Source organism: Ranitomeya imitator, chromosome 3 (genome assembly GCF_032444005.1).
Source record: "Ranitomeya imitator isolate aRanImi1 chromosome 3, aRanImi1.pri, whole genome shotgun sequence".
In the NCBI taxonomy this organism is placed as follows: domain Eukaryota; kingdom Metazoa; phylum Chordata; class Amphibia; order Anura; family Dendrobatidae; genus Ranitomeya; species Ranitomeya imitator.
The window spans coordinates 221,650,911-221,677,701 of record NC_091284.1 but is presented as its reverse complement, the minus strand read 5'-3'; the positions used below and the strand labels follow the sequence as shown (position 1 = coordinate 221,677,701).

General features: G+C 44.5%; 1 protein-coding gene across 1 annotated transcript in view; it reads left to right on the top strand.

The window, feature by feature from the left end:
• Positions 1 to 1,977: 1,977 nt before the first annotated feature.
• LOC138669578 (uncharacterized protein C6orf132 homolog) overlaps positions 1,978 to 26,791 on the top strand; it is a 78,042-nt gene continuing 53,228 nt past the window's right edge. The window contains exon 1 of the mRNA XM_069756155.1: positions 1,978 to 2,234. Within this exon, the coding sequence (XP_069612256.1) occupies positions 2,096 to 2,234 (139 nt within the window). The 5' untranslated portion in view covers positions 1,978 to 2,095. The remainder of the gene's footprint in view (positions 2,235 to 26,791) is intronic.

The following is a 26,791-nucleotide window of genomic DNA, read 5'->3' as shown; positions in this document are numbered from 1 at the left end:
ATCGCGGTGTGCCGGGGGTTAATGTGTCGGGAGTGGTCCGTGACCGCTCCTGGCACATAGTGCCGGATGTCAGCTGCGATAGGCAGCTGACACCCGGCCGCGATCGGCCGCGCTCCCCCCGTGAGCGCGGCCGATCGCATATGACGTACTATCCCGTCCCTGGGAATTAAGTCCCAGGTCACCTGGACGGGATAGTACGTCATATGGGATTAAGGGGTTAAAATATAAAAATAATGAATCCAATCGGTAGACAGCGTAATGTGAAAAAAAAAAAAAAAACGCAAGAATTACATTTTTTTGGTTGCTGCAACATTGCAATAAAATGCAATAACGAGTGATCAAAAGATCGTATCAAACCAAAAATGGTATCAATAAAAAAACGTTGGCTTGTTGCACAAAAAAATAAGCCCTCATCCGTTCCAAGATCCTGAAAAACGGAGACTCTAGAGGTCTCATAAATGGCTTTTTTTTTTCTTTTTTTATATACAAACTTTGGATTGTTTTTTACCACTCAAAGAAAAAAAAGAACCTGTACATGTTTGATATCTAGAAACTCATACTGACTCAAAAAATCATAATGGCAAGTCAGTTTTAACAATTAGTGAACATGGTAAAAAGAAAAAAAATTGTGGAACTGCACATTTTTTGTAATGTCAGCACTTGGAATTTTTTTCCCCATTTTCCAGTACGTGTTATGGTAAAATCAATGGTATCGTTCAAAAGTACAACCCGCCCTGCAAAAAACAAGCCCTCACATGGCTATACTAATGAAAAAAATAAAAAAGTTATGCCTATGGGAAGAAGTGGAGCAAAAAACAAAAACGGAAAAATCCAAAGTGGTAAAAGGGTCAACACAGAAATCCAGAAAAAATAGACTACCTTGCAATAAAGCCATTAAAAGATTGCATCCACCTAAAATGATATATAAAGCTGAAAGAAAATACATCCAGTTAAATAGCCCTTCAGGACTGCGTTCACACATTGTTTGCAAAAATAAAACAGCACAGAGGATGCAACAAGTAAACGCAGTCTAAGGCCACATTCACATGTTCAGTATTTGGTCAGTATTTTACCTCAGTATGTGTGAGCCAAAACCAGGAGTGGGTGATAGAAACACGTCACCACTTCTGTATTTATTATACTTTTCCTCTGATTGTTCCTCTCCTGATTTTCGCTAAATACAGAGGTAAAAAACGCACCAAATATTCAAAGTGTGCACATGGCCTTACGGTTCATTCAGACTTCAGTTTTTCACGTACAGGGTCCATCCATATAGTGTAGGGGGCTTATTTCTGTGGGATCGCACCAAAAGATAGGAACATAGTCTCTGGGTCAATTTAAAAAAGTTTTTCAGAGACTTCAGAGTTTTTTTTTTTTTTTTAGAGGTTTTTGGAGCTGAACTCCCCAAATCCTAAAAAAAAAATGGGAATTTCGACGCAAAAAAACACAGCAAAAAGACTCGGGCCTGGGTGTTTCAATTCTGGTGTAAAAAGCTTTGAAAAGTCACCAAATTTTGGTGCAAAGTGAGGACGAGCTATGATGTTGTGACTTTTGGCAGTCTCGTGAGTGGGCGCTGCTGGGTTGAGATAGGGGTCTGGTATCCCCCGTTCGTCAAATTCGTGACGTGCAGCAGCATTCCTTGCGCCACAAAGATATGTGGTGAGGCGCACGCCACTTTTCAGATGCATTGTGCACACATTATGGAGTTTGTGGGTTTTTTACCTCAGTATTTGTAAGCCAGAACCAGGAGTGAGTGGTGAATGACACCTGCCATCAGCCAGTGGGCGGTGAAGGAAGGTTTCACCTTCTGGCAGCAGAGAGGTTACATCTGGGCTGAGCTCCCATTAGAAGGTGGTGCCAGGTGAGAGCAGGAATGTGACCAGTGCAGTTTGTGAGGAGGGTGGGGTCAGGTGCAGGCAAATCATGGACTCAACCAACAGGAATGAGCTATTTACCTGCTGGAAAGGTGGGTTTGTGCTTCATTTCCTCCTGCCTGCGACATACAGGGACTGACTCCCAGCTGTCTGGGAAGACATGCTCTGCTAGAGACTGAAAAGATTCCTATTCTTCGCCTTGTGAGGACGTATTCTACACAATGAAGAAGAATAGCTCCATGCAGGGAACTCTCAACAAGCTATTTGGGAAGAAGAATGCAAATGCCAACTCTCTGTACGCAGATAACCCACCATGGATGCTGCCCCAGGGGGCCAAGAAGGCATCTGTGGACTACAATGGTGAGTAGCAGGTGCTGCTGATATGGTTTCCTCTCTAGTCCTGGCTGAAGGCAGATAATCCTGACAAATCTGTGCATTAGCTGGGGATTACAACAGCTCCTTGGAGAACTAGAACTCCCAGCATGTGCGGCAATGCTGGGAGTTGTGATTTTTTCAGGAGAGCCACAGACCACGAATGTCACAACCTGGTTCTCTATGGCAAGCTGACAAGAGAACTTGTAACCCTTTCTTGTCAGGATTGGAAAGCTTGATTTTGCCCAGGGTCATATTTATCGGTGTTTTTACGGCAGTTTTCTAGTTTTTGTTGGGGTATAAAAAGAGCCTTTTCGATTTCCAGCTGTTCAGAAAAGGTGGCGTATCTCCACGGTTACCTGTGGTTCGATGTTCTGTAATTATTAACATGAATCTGTATTGTAACCATGTAATGGAGAATGTCGTCTTATTACATGGCGGCAGGGGTGTAGCTTGGTGGGGGAGATGCCTGGGGCCACCAACGTGTTCTGTATTTAGATACAGGGTAAACCTTTGCCCCAGGTGAAGGAAAGACTCGGCTCGTAGCATGGCTGTTCAGAACACACACATGTCATATGAATATATTAATTTTACTTTTCATCCCCATATGATATTGCTCCGATGGCGCACAGCATTCTGTAGTCCAATGAGGCCACTTGTTTTCACAGATGTTGAAGTTTTTTGCATGAGATTTAGTGGCTTGAGATTGGAGGAGCAGGATCTAGGAGAAATGGCGTCATCCTGTCACTTGTGTTGGAGATTCTTCTTACTGTTTATACCAACCTTTTAAAAGGGGTTGCACAAGAATTTAAGAAACTACTTAGTGGTGTTTTTTTTGTTTTTTTTTGTTTTTAATACCTTTTTTTCCGGAAGCGATGGCATCATGTTTGTTCATACATATATGGTGCGTCGGCAAATTGCGACTAATGAATACACGAACTCCGCTATTGAGCACAAGGTACTTAGAGGTTTTGATCAGAGGTAAAAAAACATCTGACAATGTCAAGGTGTCCCTCTTTAATATGCATGGTCCCTATTAATGGATTAATGAAATGAATAGATTTTCATGGATCCTGCTGCAGATTCAGCACAAATGGGGCAAATAGAATACTTGTTGCACATCTTCATGCACTTTACCTGGCAGGTTAGCTAAAATAATATTCTTTCTTTGATAAAAATGAAACGTTAGTAAATTTGGTGCGTCTCTTTGCCTTTGCAATACACAAATATAGGCAACTGAAAATACTAGGGGTGAAGAGTCAAAAATGATCAGTTGATCACCTTTCCTTGAGGAGGTATTCCAGTTTGGAGAAATTGTCACCCGATCATTGCTAAAACATTGAGTAGACTGCAATGAATGAGGGCCCCTTCTGGCTGCTGATAGGATCAATCCCCTTGGATCTCCACCAAACAGTGAGCACTCATTAAGGCTTGTGCAGACTACCGTATCTTCGGTGCTAGTGCGATCTCACAAAACGTCCGACAGAATGGATATTTTTTTTTTCCCCATCCACTTCACATCTGACAAAATTGGATCAATCTGTGATCCAAATCTGATAAGTTCTATTAGCATAATTGGCCCAATTCTCTCGGAGCGGAGAAAATGTGGTGTGAGCTCGGCCTAGAGTATTTTCGGTGCCATATATTTGAGATGAGTGGCACAGCATGCCCATTGTGTTTCAATTGGTGGGGGTCACAACAGTTATACCCTCGATATTCTAAAAAATCGCCAAGCTTGTGGACATGTTAACACTTACAGTATATAAACTGGAATAGCCCATTACGATGGGTGAGCAATGAGTGTTCGTTGTGGGATCCAGCTCCCTAATCGGCTGGATTAAGACGCCAACAAGCTACAGTCGGTTCAGCTGTGTTCCAGACATGGGTCACACATGCCATCAACAGATATTCCGTAATCCTCTTATTTGATTTCCTTTACTTTTTTGACACGTTTGCTACAGTGCAATGCTAAAGCCACTATAAATATTTTGGCTGATATGTCAAAACATTGTTATGGAAGGCAGTTGACTGATGACTCCTGCCACATGCCAGTGCACAGCAGATCATGTTGCCTAGTTGTAGCCTTTTGTGAGATAAAATTGCTGGCGGTGAGTAAACCGCATTCATTTGAATATAATGTGGACAAATGAGGTGAGTATGGCATTTAAACAAACCTTTATCCTATGACATCAGCCAGACTATGTGGAATGTCCTAACTGACTGACCGCTTGGATTTGCACACTAATGTCTGACTAATGATGACTCTCGTATATTGCATCATTGCCGGAGGAATGGTCTTCACACAGTACTGTTTGCTCCTGTGTTATGTGGTCAGCAAGAATGTGACAATAGGCCTAAGCAAATATCTAAGAACCTACAAACCTGGTATAAAGCCACAATGAAATGAACTGAACCATGTAGCTGTAGGAACGCCGCCCAACTTTGATTTATGATATAGCCCTTCATATTTGTATAGTTTTAAGGAATCTACATGCCATCTTCTGTGACGCATATGCTCAATCTTGTGACGTTGGGAACACTTAGTCAATCAAAAGTTTGTAGCTTTTGTTAATGTTGGGCCCTGGGAATATGCGGTGAGGTAGGATATGTTTTGTTCTCAATTGTGTAAAACAATGGGTTAATCATTTACCTCCCACATTGATCTTGGGTCTTGTTTATATACGGTAACCACTTCTCTTCCATCTATGCTATAGTCGCGTGCAATCTGACATGTTAAAGCTCAGATTTTACCTTCTCACTTGTGTACTTTGCAATTAATGACCATTTTGGTAACACAAATCTGCTCTTCGTGCACAGATTCCCGCAGGGCTTACGTTTATATAATGTAGCTAATCAGAAGACGCAGAGCTGCAGTGAAGAGAAAGATCAGTAGCCGGATCTTGAAATGTGATACAACATGCTTCCGATAACTGGGGTTTCTTATAGGCCCTATATATACGGTAACTTGCTTGCATTGTGTATTTTACTGTTTTTGAACAGAACAGGGCTCAAAAATGGATGAGTAACCTAAAAAATCAATATCACGTAAACATTACACAGAGTTACTGATTCTCATAAGTTATATGCTTACAACAGGTATCTTCCTACTATACAGGGCATGGGGATATTGTAGGGGAAGGTCTCCTGCCTTGTAATCCACCTGAACAGATCTCTGGTGCACCTTGTACATTACTACATAGCAGAGGAAAGCCTGGCCAGAAGTAGCTTCATCTATTATCAAGGGTTAAGTTGCCCATACATATGTCATAGCTGGCAGCTGAAGCTGTCTTTCCTGACCCTAATCAAATGTGTATAGACTGCATTTAGGAAATCCTTAGCTACATTGATCAGCTGGATACCAGGCCAGCTAGCTTCCAATATAAATTGGACCTGTCACTTGCTAAAAAAAAAAAAAAAAAAATCCTGGCATCCCCTGATTGTGTCTCTTGTCTGTTTTATGCTCCATCGCTCCATTGTAGAGATATTCACATTTGTTAGCTTTGGAGTGCAGTACTGTATGTGAAATCTCTGCTTGCAGACCAACTGCACATTTCTTCACCTTCTTCTCTGGGGGTCTAGGAAGATGGACAAGAATTGTGGTCTCTCTTGCGTGTCCAGGCTGGAACTGTAGGGACTGTCACCACATTGTTGGCGGGGGAAGCACTTTCTGATCAGAGTAGACCTTTGCCCCTGACTGTTGGGGCAGAAGTGATATAAAAGAGACTGAGCGCGCGGGAACGGGGCTTTTGGTGGGTACCCAGCGTGTGTTACAGGAGAAGGTTGACTCCCTCTTTGACCGATGCCAACTGCAGCGTTCCATCCCCGCGCATACAGACTGTGCATCTCCTGAGACCTATTCCCAGTTATTCTCCGACCCCTGCAGCACTAACCGGTCGGTGCATCTGCGGTCTCTCTTGGTAGCGCTGACCCAGCGTTGCATGCGGTTCGCAACGGTGAGACCGCGGCCTCCAGTCCGGGACTTTGTACATCATTTGCAGACCTTTACCTGTTTAGCACCTCGTTCCAGGATCACAAGACCACCGGCTCAGAGACTTTTCTCGTGCCACCTACAGCACCATTGTGGGATTTTCCAGCCACCATCATCCAGGAATCAGAGACTGATAAGTTAACCCGTTATTTCCCCCTTGTAGTTACTTTATTGCTGTATAAACATTGTGGGCCTGTATATTTACACCCCCTAACTCCCTGCGTGGGGTATTTACTGTTGAGATATCTCTATCTCTCTTGCTCTGCCAGCTGCTCGTCACTGCATCCCGCATTCCTGTTAGTACCTTACAGGGGTGTGCGCTTTCTGGGTGGAAGCGCATGCCACCAGAGAAGAATATGAAGAAATGTGCAGTTGGTCTGTAAGCAGAGACTTCACATGCTTCATGTATGAGGGGGGAACATTTTATAAGTGATTTATTTCGGTGTGTGCAGTCATCATAACTAAAAGAGCCACCTTGTCAGAATGCAGCATTTGTGCAGCACAAGGTGGCTCTTTTAGTTACAAACGCCTGAGGGGGTGACCGGTTCCCTTTAACTTGTTTTGATTATGGAGGGAAGTGATGCAGTGCCCAATGGAGAAAAGCAGCAGAATAGGTGCAGCTCAGGGATATGTACAAGGTACTTAACTCCAGTACTTTGACCAAGTGACGGGTCCTCTTTAATCTTCTTCTCCTTCACAGATTGGGAGCTGGTGTATGGCGCAGTCTCACAAACGGAGTTTCTTATTGGCAGATAATGGCGCATATTGCAGCCAGGATCTGCTTCTAATAGCCGCTGTTAGAGCGGAACTGTTAACCTATAAAAAGCTGCTGTCGTTTTCTGAAAGCGGCATTAACAGTGCATCGGTATGGGGTGTGCATTATTTTATGCACCCATCGGCCACCCTGTGATGTGAACATAAGATGCCCATAGACCGTTTTGGCATCTGTCTGCAAAAGACCCACCCACGCCTCCCATCATGGAGCTCTGTTAAATCCCAGCCTTTCTAGTGAAAGACAGCAATATAATGGGATTTGCGCTCTGTGTACAAGTTATTTGTCTTCTGAGTTTGTAAGCGCTGTCCTGAGCTAGCCAGGATGGCAGGAGTGTGATGTTGGCGCCGGAGCTTGGCCACCTCCTCATACAGTAACATCGGAAGCACACAGTTCAGTCTAGTGGCACCACAAAACTGCTTGTCTGAACTGTGACTCAAGCACCCTGAACACTTGGACTATCAACCCCAGCAATCAGCAAGTTGGCAATTCTATTCTACAGCTTTAAGTTGTCTTTGTTTCTGCAGTTGCGAAGTGCTTACATTTTTAAATAATGTCACTAATGATCACAGAGTATTTAGGTGGGAGGAAATTTTACAGACTTTGTAGCAATGATGTCATCCTTTTACAATGCACGCTCAATTCAGTAATCGCTTTAGAACAGGGGTGGGTAATTGAATTTTCCTCTGAGTGCCCAACAAATAGACGGAAATGAATTCTGCTTAATATTAACTTTGAGTGCAATTAATATCAAACATAATATTAAGCAGAATTAATTAAATATGCTATGTATTGTATGAGGGTCTACATAGCCCTCCTAAATATACAGACACGTGCCACACTCACAGAGGAATATATATCAATAATAATTTAATAATGGATCTCAATCTCCCTACTCCCTTTACTGTGTGCACTGATGCACAGCCTATATAATACAGTGACATCGTGTCTGTCACACATTCGAAATGATGGATGAAGGAGCTCGTGGCACGCCCCTCCGCCATTATATTCACCACTATTTGCATCCTGACTAGTGATGAGCGAGTATAGTCGTTGCTCGAGATTTTAATTGAAAAGTGCTGCAGAATATGTTGGCGCTAAATTTATAATTATTTCCCAAGCACGTTCGGGGGTCCTCCGAGTATTTGTTAGTGCTCAGATTTAGTTTTTGTTGACGCAGCTACATGATTTACAGCTACTAGCCAGCCTGAGTACATGTGGGGGTTGCCTGGTTGCTAGGGAATCCCCACATGTAATCAAGCTGGCTAACAGATGTAAATCTTTCAGCTGCGGCGATGAAAACTAAATCTCTGAGCACTAAAAAATACTCTGAGGACACCTGAGCGTGCTCGGGAAACCCGAGTACACTCGCTCATCGCTAATCCTAACAATACAGCAAGTAAAGGTACCGTTACACTAAACGACTTATCAACGATCATGACCAGCGATACGACCTGGCCGTGATCGTTGGTAAGTCGTTGTGTGGTCGCTGGGGAGCTGTCACACAGACAGCTCTCTCCAACGATCAGGGGAAAGACTTCGGCATTCCCTGCACTTTGTGTCAGCGCCGGCCGTAAAGCAGAGCACAGCGGTGACGTCACCGCTGTGCTCTGCTTTACGGCCGGCGCTGACACAGAAAGTGCAGGGAAGCTGACGGCGGGAGACGTGACAGACATCGAAATGTGAGTGTACTGTTTTTTTTTTTTTTTTTTTTTTTTTTTTTTACTTTTACAATGGTAACCAGGGTAAATATCGGGTTACTAAGCGCGGCCCTGCACTTAGTAACCCGATGTTTACTCTGGTTACAAGTGAACACCTCGTTGGATCGGTGTCACACACGCCGATCCAACGATGACAGCGGGTGATCAGCGACCAAAAAAAGGTCCTGATCATTCCCCAGCGACCAGCGATCTCCCAGCAGGGGCCTGATCGTTGGTCGTTGTCACACATAAGGAGATCGTTAGCGGGATCATTGCTACGTCACAAAAAGCGTGACGTTGCAACGATATCGTTAACAAAATCGTTGTGTGAAGGTACCTTTAGGTGCGTGAGGGCCAGTGTTTTCATCCATTCGGCTGTCTGATCTAAAACCAGAGTTGGATGTAACCTGCGGGCTGCACTTTGCCCAGGTCTAGTTAAGAAGGATTCATTTTTCTTTCACAAATATTTCTAAAGGCAGACTATATGTTTAAATGGAACCAGACAGCTGATACATGCTGCCCAAATGGTGCATCGGACCCTAGTTGCATTGTTTTAACCATTTGTGTCGGACTCTGCAACGCTGCGGCCACGCGGAAGACTAGCCGGACAGGCGGATCCCTGGCGGCTCACCCAGCCTGCACCCCTCGTGCGACAGCTTTCACCCTATACACGCATGCAGGAAGAGACATGACACTTTTTTAAAGTGTTGTTTTTTTTTTTTTTTTTTTCTGTGAAATGTCAGTGTTTTGAGTCAAATACCTGGTTGACATTGCAGCAAGTGCCCGATACGTGCTGCCCGTGGTTCTGGTAGCATATTTCAAGACCGGATGTTATACCTGGGACCGAATGAAAAACCTAAATTAAACTCCATATTGTATACCTTTAAGATGGGGCCAGAGGGTGCAGCTGAAACTCTGCCCACCATGATGGCCAATTGCCACATGGTTTTGTTTCACAATTCTGCAGCCATTGGCGAACATAGATTTGGAAGTGCTCACAGTCTGACAATATCCTTAAGGCCCCGTCACCCTTAGCGACGCTAAAGCGATCCCGACAACGATACGACCTGTCAGGGATCATTGCTGCGTCGCTTTGTGGTCGCTGGTGAGATGTCACACAGTGCGATCTCCCCAACGACGCAGCAGCGATGCGGTGACCTGTAGCGACCTGTAGAACGATGCTATTTCATGATGATTCAATGGGACGTCATGTCAACGAGGTCGTTGGTAAGGTGTCAAACACAGCGATGTGTGCTGTCCAGCGGGACCTCAACGATCAAAAAATGGCCCAGGCCATTCCGACACGACCAGCGATCTCACAGCAGGGGCCTGATCGCTGCTACGTGTCACACATAGCGAGATCGCTACTGAGGTCGCTGTTGCGTCACAAAACTTGTGACTCAGCAGCGATCTCGCTAAGTGTGACGTGGCCTTTAGGCTGCATTTCACATGTTGCAACCATGGTGCATGAATGTTTTTTTTTTTTCTCCCCTTATTAAAGTAGCAACCCCCAACTTGGAACACAGCCTTACAGGGAATTTATCACCAGCGATTTGTCACCTTATCTGAGCGTAACATAATGTGTAGACCATAAAAAAAAAAATTGCACTAACTGGAAAAGCCGATATCTCTGGAACATTATAGTGGATTTAGAAAGGACAAAAAATGGCATCAGGGGGAAATAAGATGACCTGGCATCGGTTCAAAAGTAGCCAGTTCTTAAAGGGACTCTGTCACCTGAATTTGGTGGGACTGGTTTTGGGTCATATGGGCGGAGTTTTCGGGTGTTTGATTCAACCTTTCCTTACCCGCTGGCTGCATGCTGGCTGCAATATTGGATTGAAGCTCATTCTCTGTCCTCCGTAGTACACGCCTGCATAAGGCAAGATTGCTTTGCGCAGGCGTGTACTATGGAGGACAGAGAATGCACTTCAATCCAATATTGCAGCCAGCATGCAGCCAGCGGGTAAGGAAAGGGTGAATAAAACACCCGAAAACTCCGCCCATATGACCCAAAACCAGTCCCGCCAAATTCGGGTGACAGAGTCCCTGTAAGGGGGTTGTCCGGACTTTCTGCAAAATGTGTGTATGCACCTAGAATGCAGAATAGTGACTATGTAATATACTCCCTGTCCACATTCTGCATGGCGTCCTAGGTATCACACCTAGTCGTATGAGCAGCTCGCTCCCGAATCTGGAATAACTCGGCTGATCAGAATAACCAGTCCAGACTGCCTGCATTGAATAGTGGAGAATGAATAGCGCTGAAAGCTTCCTCCACTCTTCAAGTTCAAAGTCTGAGTTTCCTTCCAGGCCTTTTGGGTTATGACAGCCTCATGTGACTAGGTGCCGAACACCCAGTGCTCTCCTGAAGCTCCAGGAAGGAAAAGGCTTCACAGGTGAGTATAGTGTGCTGCTTGTGTCAATCTAGCTCTATCACCATAAAAAAAAAATGCTATTAACCTGGAGATACAGGGTTAATCTGCAGGTTAATAGGTTATTACCCTGCCTGGTGCAGTGATGGGTCATTCATGAATGATCCAGTACAAAGAGCCGGCTCCCTGCTGTGTTTGATGGGAGAGCCATTAAATTCTCTGGTTCTCATTGGGTGTAAAATTCCACTGTTTGGCTGATCTAACTCCACCCACTCATCAACTTAATTGGGTAACAGCAAGTAGGTGGAATTTTGGCTATTGGTGGGTGGGGTTTCAGCAACATTACCGCCAACTCAAATATGTTTTCACCAATTCTGATCACATATCTAATAGGGATTCATTTAGGATCCAAAAGAGCTGGCTCTTTATGGGCAGTGGAGCCAGATCACCAAAAAGCGCCGGACCGCCCATCACTAGAGTGGTGACAGAGGTCCGCGCAAAGGCAGATTACGGACGGCCAAAGAGTGTGTAGTGGGCAGGGCTGGACACCGAGGCCGGGCAGTGCCAGCTCTGGCTGTGAGGTTAGATAGTAAAGCTCAAAGAGCTGTCAAGTTTGGTAGAGCTGCAGGTAAACAAAGTGTGTGCAGGGAATGAGTTGAAATTCCAAAGGAACGAAGGGAAGAAACCAAAACAGTATATCACAATACAGCACAGATTGGCTTAAAAAAAAAATTGGGATTTTGTTGTCGGACAACTTCTTTAAAGGGACTCTGTCACCTGAATTTGGCGGGACTGGTTTTGGGTCATATGGGCGGAGTTTTTGGGTGTTTGATTCACCCTTTCCTTACCCGCTGACTGCATGCTGGCTGCAATATTGGATTGAAGTTCATTCTCTGTCCTCCATAGTACACGCCTGCGCAAAGCAATCTTGCCTTGCGCAGGCGTGTTCTATGGAGGACAGAGAATGAACTTCAATCCAATATTGCAGCCAGCATGCAGCCAGCGGGTAAGGAAAGGGTGAATCAAACACCCGAAAACTCCGCCCATATGACCCAAAACCAGTCCCGCCAAATTCAGGTGACAGGTTCCCTTTAAGTCTGGTTCATGCCGTCAGAAAATGCATTGTCAAAGCAATTTTCTGTTAATGTGAAAGCTGATCAAAACTGCACCGTATGGCCTGTACCTAACTGTTCTATCTTTTGTAGTGTATAGATATAAAGAGCTTGTCATTGCTAAGAGGCTTGAGGCTGCATGCACACAATGCGTTTTTTTATTTTTGGAATTGGCCCACAAAATGCTGGGGAATCCTAATGCCAGCAAAGTCAATGAGAATCCTGAAGTGTTGTACACATGATCAGTATTTTTTTTTTTTTTTTTTCTTTCAGGATTCGCTATGCGTTTAAATCCACAGCATATCAATTCTTTGTGCTCTTTTGCCTGTATAATTGACCGCACAGGAAAAATAAAACGCATGCAAAAACGCTGCTTGAGATGCAGAAATTTCTGCAACCAAATACTCAACATGCGCACATACCCTGAAGATCATATATAACTGAAATTCACATTAATTGCTGCTAGTACTACTAATATTGATTATCAAAATCTAGTATCCTTATTAATTGTTTGACTTCTTGAGTTGGGGTGAGATTTTTTTTTTTTTTTTTTTTTTTTTTTTTCTGCCTGTATTACGCTTGTGTGAAACTTGCCTTAGGCCGGCTTCACACTTGCGAGTTTTACGGACGTAAGAGCGCAGAAACTACGTCCGTAAAACTCGCAAAAAATACGGCACAATTATGCTCTATGCCCCTGCTCCTATCTGCCGTATTTTACTGATCAGTATTATACGGCTTTCTACGGCATACAAAATCGCAGCATGCTGCGTTTGTCACCGTACTGCGCAAGAAATACGCCAATGAAAGTCTATGGAAGCGTGAAAAATACGGATTACACACGGACAAGCAGTGTGACTTGCGAGAAATACGCAGCGCTGTTAGAGAGAAAAGCCGGTAATTCAGTGCGGTGTACAGTAAAATCACACTGACAGCTTACAGTAGAATAGGTAGAATAAATGTGTACACATAGAATAGGTATATATATATATATATATGTCAGTGAGACACATATATGTATATATATTAATATTTATTCCAGCGCTATACAGCTTGAAAGCCGGTAATTCAATTACCGGCTTTTTCTTTCTCCTTCCTAAAACCCGACATGATTTGAGACATGGTTTACATACAGTAAACCATGTCTTCTCTCCATTTTTTTTTTTTGCAGATTCCACACTACTAATGTCAGTAGAGTGTATCTGCAAAATTTGGCCGTTCTAGCTCTTAAAATAAAGGGTTAAATGGCGGAAAAAATTGGCGTGGGCTCCCGCGCAATTTTCTCCGCCAGAGTAGTAAAGCCAGTGACTGAGGGCAGATATTAATAGCCTGGAGAGGGTCCATGGTTATTGGCCCCCCCCCCCCTGGCTAAAAATATCTGCCCCCAGCCACCCCAGAAAAGGCACATCTGGAAGATGCGCCTATTCTGGCACTTGGCCACTCTCTTCCCATTCCCGTGTAGCGGTGGGATATGGGGTAATGAAGGGTTAATGCCACCTTGCTATTGTAAGGTGACATTAAGCCTAATTAATAATGGAGAGGCGTCAATTATGACACCTATCCATTATTAATCCAATTATAGTAAAGGGTTAAATAAAACACACACACATTATTTAAAATTATTTTAATGAAATAAAAACAATGGTTGTTTGAGTATTTTATTCTACGCCCAATCCAGTCACTGAAGACCCTCGTTCTGTGAAAGAAAAAACATAATAAACCAACAATATACTTACCCTCCGCAGATCTGTAACGTCCAACGATGTAAATCCTTCTGAAGGGGTTAAAACCTTTTGCAGCAAGGAGCTTTGCTAATGCAATGCTACTCCTCGCTGCAAAACCCCGGGGAATGAGTCTAAATATAGATCAATGAGCTATATTTAGCTTCATTTGCGGTGAGGCGCCCTCTGCTGGATGTTCATAGATCGTGGGAACTTTCCTAGAAAAGCTCCCAGGCTTTCTAGGTAAGTTCCCACGATCTATGAACATCCAGCAGAGGGCGCCTCACCGCAAATGAAGCTAAATATAGCTCATTGATCTATATTTAGACTCATTCCCCGGGGTTTTGCAGCGAGGAGTAGCATTGCATTAGCAAAGCTCCTTGCTGCAAAAGGTTTTAACCCCTTCAGAAGGATTTACATCGTTGGACGTTACAGATCTGCGGAGGGTAAGTATATTGTTGGTTTATTATGTTTTTTCTTTCACAGAACGAGGGTCTTCAGTGACTGGATTGGGCGTAGAATAAAATACTCAAACAACCATTGTTTTTATTTCATTAAAATAATTTTAAATAATGTGTGTGTGTTTTATTTAACCCTTTACTATAATTGGATTAATAATGGATAGGTGTCATAATTGACGCCTCTCCATTATTAATTAGGCTTAATGTCACCGTACAATAGCAATGTGGCATTAACCCTTCATTACCCCATATCCCACCGCTACACGGGAATGGGAAGAGAGTGGCCAAGTGCCAGAATAGGCGCATCTTCCAGATGTGCCTTTTCTGGGGTGGCTGGGGGCAGATATTTTTAGCCAGGGGGGGGCCAATAACCATGGACCCTCTCCAGGCTATTAATATCTGCCCTCAGTCACTGGCTTTACTACTCTGGCGGAGAAAATTGCGCGGGAGCCCACGCCAATTTTTTCCGCCATTTAACCCTTTATTTTAAGAGCTAGAACGGCCAAATTTTGCAGATACACTCTACTGACATTAGTAGTGTGGAATCTGCAAAAAAATGGAGAGAAGACATGGTTTACTGTATGTAAACCATGTCTCAAATCATGTCGGGTTTTAGGAAGGAGAAAGAAAAAGCCGGTAATTGAATTACCGGCTTTCAAGCTGTATAGCGCTGGAATAAATATTAATATATATACATATATGTGTCTAATGAGAGAGATAGATATATATATAGATATAGATATAGATATAGATATAGATATAGATATAGATATAGATATAGATATAGATATAGATATAGATATAGATAGATAGATATATAGATAGATATATATAGATAGATATATATAGATAGATATATATAGATAGATATATATAGATAGATATATATATATATATTTATATTTTTTTTTTTTTTTTTTTTTTTTCTTTTTGGGACACATGGATCATTTCTATAGCGGTATGTTGGTTTTGCAAGCCTGCGAGAAAACCACGCAGTACGGATGCCATACGGATTACATACGGAGGATGCCATGCGCAAAAAACGCTGACACACCCTGCCTACGGAGGAGCTACGGACCACTATTTTCGGGACATTTCAGCGTATTACGGCCGTAATATACGGACCGTATTTTCATACGCTGAGTGTGAAGCCGGCCTTAGGTTGATTTTTCTTGAACCTGATCAGCTTTGTAACTACTGCATGTATCTAAAAGGCAGACATGTGCTACTGCTGCCTTGGATTTGGTTTCTCCTTGCTCTCATTAGCTCTTAATTCCCTTTGTGTTTATGTTGTGGCTTGACATCTTAGTGACTCAGCTGGATTTTACACGTGCAGGTATCTGCACATTCTAAAGTATCATCTGAGCGTCTGGATACAAAATGGCTTGTTTTGCAGCATTCAGATTGTATAATAAAAATATATATATATTTATATATTATTATATTTTTTTAAAATCCTTATTTAATGTTTCCTTTTCACCTTCTGAAGCCGGAACTTTTAATTCCATTTATTAAGAGAAATTATCTGATTCATGCTGCACAAGCTGCGTGAATGAGAGCCTCTCGGCTGTACTGTTGCAGCAAAGTATGTTTTTTCTCTGAATCACTCCAGCGTTTAGGAAAAACGTAGCTTGAAGATTCTGCCTCAGACACTTTGGAGATATGTGAATAGTCTGTGTCCCAGATTCACTCCAGGTGACTGACCGGTTTCTGCTATGTGTGTACATAAGGAGAGGCCTGTCAATCGACTACAGTGATGTGGGGAGAGGCCGGCTGATCTTAGTTGTTTTCTTTGAAACGCCGCAGCATTAAGCTAGGGTCACACGAGCGTATATTCTCTCATCCAAAAGAATTGGGTCGATTGTGCAAATCACGCTCTGATTAGAGTTTGATTATAGTATGTTCTAATTCTCTCGGATGAGAAAAATCTTCTCCATGTCATCTGAGTGCAGTCCGATGTTTTCCACGGACTCATTGACTTGCATAGCCGATTGAATTCCGAATATTGGATCAAACTTGAGCATGCTGCATTTTTGTTCACCTCTTTTTTTTTTTTTTTTTTTTTCCTCTCTCTCAGACCAGCTGTGTCCAAGGGGTGAAAAAAACAATCAGACATTTGTACATCCCCCCCCCCCCTAGAATAACATTGGTCTGAGTGCGATCCAATGTTTTGTCATGTGCATGAGCCCTTACAGAGGATGGTGTACCTGTTTGCAATTGTGCAGCCAGGATCTGATTCATGCTGCTGGATTGGCCAACATTAATTGACCAACAGATTCCCTTTAAGAACCCTATTAAAACCTTTTTATGTATGCATTTATGGTTTTGCTAGGGACATTATTGAATCCACATCCCTTCTACATTAAAGGGGTTGCTAGAATTTCAATTATCAAATGCTATATCGGGGAATTGTGAGTTAAAGAAAAACCCTTAGGCGGTGTGCACACGTTGCGGTTTTTCCCTATAAAACCGCAAAAAAAACCCGCATACAATAAGCATCCCATCATTTAGAATGAATTCCGCATGTTTTGTGCACATGATGCGGTTTTTTCCGCGAAAAAAAACGCATCGTGGTAAAAACCGCAGCATGTTCATTAATTTTGCGGATTTCCCACTACAAAATGCATTGGGAAGTGTCCGGAAAAAAAGCGGCAAAAACGCATGCGGATTTCTTGCAGAAAATGTCTGGGTTTTTCTCAGGAATTTTCTGCGAGAAATCCTGAACGTGTGCACATAGCCTTAAACTGCATTCACATACAGCGGTCATTCTGTGGTTTTAATCAAAGCAGCCCTGTGTTGCTGCAGTCTTTACCCCTGCACAATCACTTAACCTTGCAGGGAAATGGTGACTTTGCCTTAAGATTACGTTATTGTGCAAGGAAACAGTAAAGAGACCGCTGTGGCACAAGGCTGCTGCAGTTTAAAACCACTGCATGTAAACACATCCTTAACCCCTCTGTGACCTTGGACGTACTATCCCGTCGAGGTGCCCTGGGCCTATCTGACCCTTGACGGGATAGTACGTCCTGCCCTTTAATGCGATACCGCGACTTAAGTCGCGGTGATCGCATTAAAATTCCGACGCCATCTCACCTGGGGGGAGATGGCCTCGGCATCCAGGGCATTGTCGCCGCCCACCCGCCCTCTCGATCGCTGTGATTGGCTGTTCAATTCTGAACAGCCAATCACAGCCATTCTCATTGTTTCAGCCAATCGGAGCGGCTGAAACAATGAGGTCACAGGCTAGGATCGAGTACCGATGTACTCGATCCTAGGTCCGGTGCCTGGCAACGCCAGGCACCGGCAAGAACAGCCCGGATTGGCGCGATCGCCGATCGCATCGATCGCGCCAATCGCAGGGCACCGCGCGGTATTACCGCGCTGTGCCCTGCCGGAACCTGCGTGGATCGGTGCTCTAATAGCACCGATCCTAGGATAGGACACAGTGCAGGCCCAGCAGGGCCTGCAGGAGCCGATTGGCGCGATCGATGTCATCGTCGATCGCGCCAATCACAGGGCGCAGCGGCGATCACTCTGTGACCGCTCTGTGCCCTGCAGGTGACCTGGCTGTGACCTGCCTAGGATGGCGCGAACAGATCCGATCCTAGGCAGGTCACAGCCAGGTCACCAGGAAAGCTCTGATTGGTGGGATCGATGTTATGGTCGATCCCACCAATGACAGGTCACAGCAGCAGCATGACCGCTCTGTGACCTGTCTGTGTCACCTGCCAGACCTGTGTATGACCGCTCTGCAGGGTCCTCATTCTAGCTGAGGATTCCTACAGAGCGGTCATACTGCTGGATCTCCCTGCTGGATTTTGTGCCTGGATCTCCCTGCCGTGCTGGGTATTGTGGTGCCACAGCAGCCTGTAGCACCACAATCCCTGCTAAAGAAAGAAGACAACTAAACGTAAGTTTTATCCCTGATCCCTGCCCAATCCCCGTTCATCCACCCCAATCCCCGTTCATCCACCCCAATCCCCCCTTCCCCCTCTTTTTACCCCCTCCACCCCCATTTGTGCCGCCTCCGTGCGCACATTTAGTAGCCGCCGAGCGTTGATTGGTGACGCAGTTCACCGATCAACGCTCGCGCTCGCTTTTTTTCCCTCGCCCCCGTTGCGCCAACTCCGTACACACATTCCGCAGCCGCCAAAGTTTGATAAGTGACGCAGTTCACTTATCAGAGTTTGTGCCTGCCGTTTTCCTTTTTTTTTTTTCACCCCCCTTTTGCGCCACCTGACTACAACCGTACGTTTTGATCACTGATCCCTGCCCAATCCCCACTTCCACCCCCATCTCCCTTCCCCCTCTTTTTACCCCCCTTTGCACCTCCTTCCGTGCGCCCATTTAACAGCCGCCGAGCGTTGATTGGTGACGCAGTTCACCGATCAACTCTCGCGCTCGCTTTTTTCCCTTCAGCCTTTTTGCGCAACCTCCGTACACACATCCCGCAGCCGCCAAACTTTGATAAGTGACGCAGTTCTCTTATCAGAGTTTGTGCCTGCCTTTTTTTTTTTTTTTACAGGTTTTTCTTCTCCTTTTAGCATTTTCTTTTCAGATAAGTTTGCACAAATCACTATCCCCCCACACATACACATACAGTTATCAATAAAGTGCACCCAATCACCATATTCACACAAAAATGTCCCGCTCGTCCCGTTCGTCCCAACAGCGCTATTCATTGGAGGAGGCATATGCTTTCCTTGCCTCCGACACTGATAGCGAGGGAGAGGATCCCACTTTTCTTCACTTTTCTGATTCTTCATCCTCTTCCTCCTCCTCCTCCTCTTCCTCCTCCTCCTCCTCTTCCTCCTCGGGTCCTGCGGAACCACCACGCAGACGCCCCAGGACAGAAGATGAGGCAGCCCCCACCACTCCTGAACCAGCGCTCCCCACTGCGGAACCCACATGGACCTCGCCCCCCGAAAATTACGAGCCACTGATTCCTGATTTTGTGGCAGAATCAGGAATCAAGTTTGACACCACGGGCCTCACAGAAACAGACTTTTTCAAAGTCTTTTTCTCTGAGGATTTTATTAACCTCATGGTGGAGCAAACTAATTTGTATGCTCGTCAATTTTTGGAGCAAAACCCCGGTACATCATTTTCCAACTGGTCTCCTGTAGACGCAGTTGAAATGATGCAGTTTTGGGGCCTGGTCCTCCACATGGGGATCGTGAAGAAGCCAGAAATGCGGCAATATTGGAGTGTAGATGTTTTATATAACACTCCAGTATTCCGAATGGCCATGGTTCGGAGACGTTTTGAGGCCATCCATAAATTCCTGCATTATTCCGATAATGCACAGTGTCCCGCACGAGATGACCCCAACTTTGACCGTCTGTTCAAAGTTCGGCCGGTCATCGAACACTTCAACAAAAAGTTTTCTGAAGTGTACGTGCCCAAAAGGGACATCTGCGTGGATGAGTCCTTGGTCCATTTTAAGGGGCGGCTCGGATTCCGTCAATACCTGCCCAACAAAAGGGCCAGGTACGGAATCAAACTCTAAACCTGTGGATGTACCCTGAGGCACTCTCACACAGCTTGTAGAGTGTATGAAGGGAAGGACAGCAGGATTGAACCCCCTGAGTGTCCTCCTGTCCTGGGAGTGAGTGGGAAGATCGTGTGGGATTTGGTGCACCCACTGCTGGATAAAGGTTATCACCTCTATACTGATAACTTTTATACCAGCATCCCACTCTACAAATCCCTCTCTGCGCGAGGTACCGCAGCCTGCGGTACTGTGCGCAAAAATCAGAGAGGCCTCCCAAAGACGCTACTTCGGCAGATGCTCAGAAAAGGTGAGAGCAAGGCCCAATGTAGCGACCACCTGCTGGTGGTCAAGTACAAGGACAAGAGGGATGTCCTTCTCTTGACCACCATACATGGTGATGGCAGAGCCCTCAGCACTGTACGGGGTACCTCTACACAGGTCTGCAAACCGGACTGTGTACTGGGCTACAACAAAAGCATGGGGGGGGTTGATCTCTCTGATCAACTCCTCCAACCATACAGTGCTTTGAGAAAGGCCAAGGTGTGGTACAAAAAGTTGGCCATCCACATCGTACAAATGGCAATGCTCAACGCTTTCCTGCTGTTACGATGTGCACGCCACACCGATACGTCGTACCTTCAGTTCCAGGAGGTAGTGGTTAAGGCCCTGATATTTGGTACTCCGGAAGGAGAGGGCCCCAGTACTTCCGGAACTGAAGGTGCTCGTATCGTACCAGGCCAGCATTTTCCGGGGGTGGTCCCGCCAACCGGCAGAAAAGGTAAGCCGCAAAAAAGGTGCCGAGTGTGTTACAAAAGGGGAATACGCAAGGACACCATTTATCAATGCGACACCTGCCCCGAAAAACCTGGCCTGTGTATGAAGGATTGCTTCAGATTGTACCACACCTCCATGCACTACTAATTTACTTTACAAGAAAGCGTACATTAGTTCCAAAAAGGGGGCACATCTAGATAAGTTCCTTGGGGGGGGGTCTAGGTTCCAAAATGATGTCACTTGTGGTTTTTTTTTACTGTTTAGGCACATCAGGGGCTCTGCAAACGGAACATGACGACCGCAGACAATTTCTGCATTCCAAAACGTCACAACTTCCCTTTCGAGCCCCAACGTGTGCCTAAACAGTTTTTTCCCACATATGGCGTACCAGCGTAATCAGGACAATTTGGACAACAACTTTTGATGTCCAATTTCTCCTGTTACCTTTGGGAAAATTAAAAATTGGGGACTAAAATATCATTTTTGTGGGAAAAAATAGGATTTTTTATTTTCACGCCTGGGCATTATAAACTTTAGTGAAGCACGTGGGGGTTCAAATTTCTCACCACACAACTAGATAAGTTCCTTAGGGGGTACAGTTTACAAAATGGGGTCACTTGTGGGGGGTTTCTACTGTTTAGTCACATCAGGGGCTCTGCAAATGGAACATGATGCCAGCAGAACATTCCATCAAAGTCTGCATTCCAAAACGTCACTACTTCCCTTTCGAGCCCCAACGTGTGCCCAAACAGTAGTTCCTCCCCACATATGGGGTATCAGCGTACTCAGGACAAATTGGACAACAACTTTTGGGGTCCAATTTCTCCTGGTACCCTTGGGAAAATTAAAAATTGGGGACTAAAATATCATTTTTGTGGGAAAAAATAGGATTTTTTATTTTCACACCTGGGCATTATAAAGTTTAGTGAAGCACGTGGGGGTTCAAAATTCTCACCACACAACTAGATAAGTTCCTTAGGGGGTACAGTTTACAAAATGGGGTCACTTGTGGGGGGTTTCTACTGTTTAGTCACATCAGGGGCTCTGCAAATGGAACATGATGCCAGCAGAACATTCCATCAAAGTCTGCATTCCAAAACGTCACTACTTCCCTTTCGAGCCCCAACGTGTGCCCAAACAGTAGTTCCTCCCCACATATGGGGTATCAGCGTACTCAGGACAAATTGGACAACAACTTTTGGGGTCAAATTTCTCCTGGTACCCTTGGGAAAATTAAAAATTGGGGACTAAAATATCATTTTTGTGGGAAAAAATAGGATTTTTTATTTTCACACCTGGGCATTATAAAGTTTAGTGAAGCACGTGGGGGTTCAAAATTCTCACCACACAACTAGATAAGTTCCTTAGGGGGTACAGTTTCCAAAATGGGGTCACTTGTGGGGGGTTTCTACTGTTTAGTCACATCAGGGGCTCTGCAAATGGAACATGATGCCAGCAGAACATTCCATCAAAGTCTGCATTCCAAAACGTCACTACTTCCCTTTCGAGCCCCAACGTGTGCCCAAACAGTAGTTCCTCCCCACATATGGGGTATCAGCGTACTCAGGACAAATTGGACAACAACTTTTGGGGTCCAATTTCTCCTGGTACCCTTGGGAAAATTAAAAATTGGGGACTAAAATATCATTTTTGTAGGAAAAAATAGGATTTTTTATTTTCACGCCTGGGCATTATATACTTTAGTGAAGCACGTGGGGGTTCAAAATTCTCACCACACAACTAGATAAGTTCCTTAGAGGGTCTAGTTTCCAAAATGGGGTCACTTGTGGGGGGTTTCCACTGTTTAGGCACATCATGGGCTCTCCAAACGCGACATGGCGTCCGATCTCAATTCCAGCCAAAGTTAGCTTGAAAAAGTCAAACGGCGCTCCTTTCCTTCTGAGCCCTGCCATGCGCCCAAACAGTGGTTCCCCCCAAATATGGGGTATCAGCGTACTCAGGACAAATTGGACAACAACTTTTGGGGTCCAATTTCTCCTTTTACCCTTGAGAAAATAAAAAATTGGGGACTAAACGATCATGTTTGTGGAAAAAAATAGGAATTTTTTTTTTCACGCCAGGGCGTTATAAACTTTCGTGAAGCACTTGGGGGATAAAAGTGCTCATGACACATCTAGATAAGTTCCTTAGGGGGTCTAGTTTCCAAAATGGGGTCACTTGTGGGGGGTTTCCACTGTTTAGGCACATCAGGGGGTCGCCAAACGCGACATGGCGTCCGATCTCAATTCCAGCCAAAGTTAGCTTGAAAAAGTCAAACGGCGCTCCTTTCCTTCTGAGCCCTGCCATGCGCCCAAACAGTGGTCCCCCCCCACATATGGGGTATCAGCGTACTCAGGACAAATTGGACAACAACTTTTGGGGTCCAATTTCTCCTTTTACCCTTGAGAAAATAAAAAATTGGGGACTAAACGATCATGTTTGTGGAAAAAAATAGGAATTTTTTTTTTCACGCCAGGGCGTTATAAACTTTCGTGAAGCACTTGGGGGATAAAAGTGCTCATGACACATCTAGATAAGTTCCTTAGGGGGTCTAGTTTCCAAAATGGGGTCACTTGTGGGGGGTTTCCACTGTTTAGGCACATCAGGGGGTCGCCAAACGCGACATGGCGTCCGATCTCAATTCCAGCCAAAGTTAGCTTGAAAAAGTCAAACGGCGCTCCTTTCCTTCTGAGCCCTGCCATGCGCCCAAACAGTGGTCCCCCCCCACATATGGGGTATCAGCGTACTCAGGACAAATTGGACAACAACTTTTGGGGTCCAATTTCTCCTTTTACCCTTGAGAAAATAAAAAATTGGGGACTAAACGATCATGTTTGTGGAAAAAATAGGAATTTTTTTTTTCACGCCCGGGCGTTATAAACTTTCGTGAAGCACTTGGGGGATAAAAGTGCTCATGACACATCTAGATAAGTTCCTTAGGGGGTCTAGTTTCAAAAATGGGGTCATTTGTGGGGGGTTTCCACTGTTTAGGCACATCAGGGGGTCGCCAAACGCGACATGGCGTCCGATCTCAATTCCAGCCAAATTTAGCTTGAAAAAGTCAAACGGCGCTCCTTTCCTTCTGAGCCCTGCCATGCGCCCAAACAGTGGTCCCCCCCACATATGGGGTATCAGCGTACTCAGGACAAATTGGACAACAACTTTTGGGGTCCAATTTCTCCTTTTACCCTTGAGAAAATAAAAAATTGGGGACTAAACGATCATGTTTGTGGAAAAAATAGGAATTTTTTTTTTCACGCCCGGGCGTTATAAACTTTCGTGAAGCACTTGGGGGATAAAAGTGCTCATGACACATCTAGATAAGTTCCTTAGGGGGTCTAGTTTCCAAAATGGGGTCATTTGTGGGGGGTTTCCACTGTTTAGGCACATCAGGGGGTCGCCAAACGCGACATGGCGTCCGATCTCAATTCCAGCCAAATTTAGCTTGAAAAAGTCAAACGGCGCTCCTTTCCTTCTGAGCCCTGCCATGCGCCCAAACAGTGGTCCCCCCCCACATATGGGGTATCAGCGTACTCAGGACAAATTGGACAACAACTTTTGGGGTCCAATTTCTCCTTTTACCCTTGAGAAAATAAAAAATTGGGGACTAAACGATCATGTTTGTGGAAAAAATAGGATTTTTTTTTTTCACGCCCGGGCGTTATAAACTTTCGTGAAGCACTTGGGGGATAAAAGTGCTCATGACACATCTAGATAAGTTCCTTAGGGGGTCTAGTTTCCAAAATGGGGTCATTTGTGGGGGGTTTCCACTGTTTAGGCACATCAGGGGGTCGCCAAACGCGACATGGCGTCCGATCTCAATTCCAGCCAAATTTAGCTTGAAAAAGTCAAACGGCGCTCCTTTCCTTCTGAGCCCTGCCATGCGCCCACACAGTGGTCCCCCCCCACATATGGGGTATCAGCGTACTCAGGACAAATTGGACAACAACTTTTGGGGTCCAATTTCTCCTTTTACCCTTGAGAAAATAAAAAATTGGGGACTAAACGATCATGTTTGTGGAAAAAATAGGAATTTTTTTTTTCACGCCCGGGCGTTATAAACTTTCGTGAATAACTTGGGGGATAAAAGTGCTCATGACACATCTAGATAAGTTCCTTAGGGGGTCTAGTTTCCAAAATGGGGTCATTTGTGGGAGGTTTCCACTGCTTAGGCACATCAGGGGGTCGCCAAACGCGACATGGCGTCCGATCTCAATTCCAGCCAAATTTAGCTTGAAAAAGTCAAACGGCGCTCCTTTCCTTCTGAGCCCTGCCATGCGCCCAAACAGTGGTCCCCCCCACATATGGGGTATCAGCGTACTCAGGACAAATTGGACAACAACTTTTGGGGTCCAATTTCTCCTTTTACCCTTGAGAAAATAAAAAATTGGGGACTAAACGATCATGTTTGTGGAAAAAATAGGAATTTTTTTTTTCACGCCCGGGCGTTATAAACTTTCGTGAAGCACTTGGGGGATAAAAGTGCTCATGACACATCTAGATAAGTTCCTTAGGGGGTCTAGTTTCCAAAATAGGGTCACTTGTGGGGGGTTTCCACTGTTTAGGCACATCAGGGGGTCGCCAAACGCGACATGGCGTCCGATCTCAATTCCAGCCAAATTTAGCTTGAAAAAGTCAAACGGCGCTCCTTTCCTTCTGAGCCCTGCCATGCGCCCAAAAAGTGGTTCCCCCTCACATGTGGGGTATCAGCGTACTCAGGATAAATTGGACAACAACTTTTGAGGTCCATTTTCTCTTTTTACCCTTGGGAAATTAAAAAGATTATTGCTGAAAGATCATTTTTGTGACTAAAAAGTAAAATGTTAATTTTTTCCTTCCATGTTGCTTCTGCTGCTGTGAATCACCTGAAGGGTTAATAAACTTCTTGAATGTGGTTTTGAGCACCTTGAGGGGTGCAGTTTTTAGAATGGTGTCGCTTTTGGGTATTTTCTGCCATATAGACCCTTCAAAATGACTTCAAATGTGAGGTGGTCCCTAAAAAAAATGGTTTTGTAAATTTGGTTGTAAAAATGAGAAATTGCTGGTCAAATTTTAACCCTTATAACTTCCTTGAAAAAAAAAAGTTTGTTTCAAAAATTGTGCTGATGTAAAGTAGACATGTGGGAAATGTTATTTATTAACTATATTGTGTCACATAACTCTCTGGTTTAACAGAATAAAAATTCAAAGTTGGAAAATTGTGAAATTTTCAAAATTTTCGCCAAATTTCCGTTTTTTTCACAAATAAACGCAAGTTATATCGAAGAAATTTTAGCACTATCATGAAGTACAATATGTTACAAGAAAACAATCTCAGAATCGCTAAGATCCGTTGAAGCGTTTCGGAGTTATAACCTCATAAAGGGACAGTGGTCAGAATTGTAAAAATTGGCCTGGTCATTAACGTGCAAACCACCCTTGGGGGTAAAGGGGTTAAAGGGGTATTCCCATCTACAAGATCATATCTCAATATCTAGTAGATGTAGTAATATTAACAAATGCTTCCAATTAGAAATGTAGCATAGTTTTCCTGATTCACTATGTCTTTCATCATGTGCAGGCATTGCATGACCCTGCCTATCCATGGTTACGACCACTAGCAACTAGCTAACTGTCACTATATCAGTGGTCGTAACCTTGGATACCTAAGGTATACACTAACCAAGTACAGACTGGCCTCAGATTTCCTAGCCAGAACTCCAGTCTCCTATATTCCTTTTTGACGCTGTGTAGTTCACATGACCGGTCTGTAATCAAACTTGGACTTGTGATACCAGCCTGACTGTCAAAAGACTGGGAAGTAATAACTAAGTCTGCTAATGTGGCGCCCCAGGGTCCTGGTCGTCACAGTGGTCTTGCTTTCCTCCAGGGGACAGTGATGTTACTTTCAGAGGCAAGGAAGGATAACTGCATCCAGTTATCACAAACAAGCAACATATTCATACTCCAGGCCACCAGGGGGAGCTTCTGAGCCTATTTACTAGGTGACTCAGATAGATAGATAGATAGATGGATAGAACTGTGGTCTGTAGGTAAAGTCAGTCAGTGTTACAGAACCCCCAGCACCAAGAATGTTATGCAGTATATGTATGTATAATAGTTTCCATGTGAAATGCATCAGTCCACCGGCTGCGCCCCTGGACAAGATATT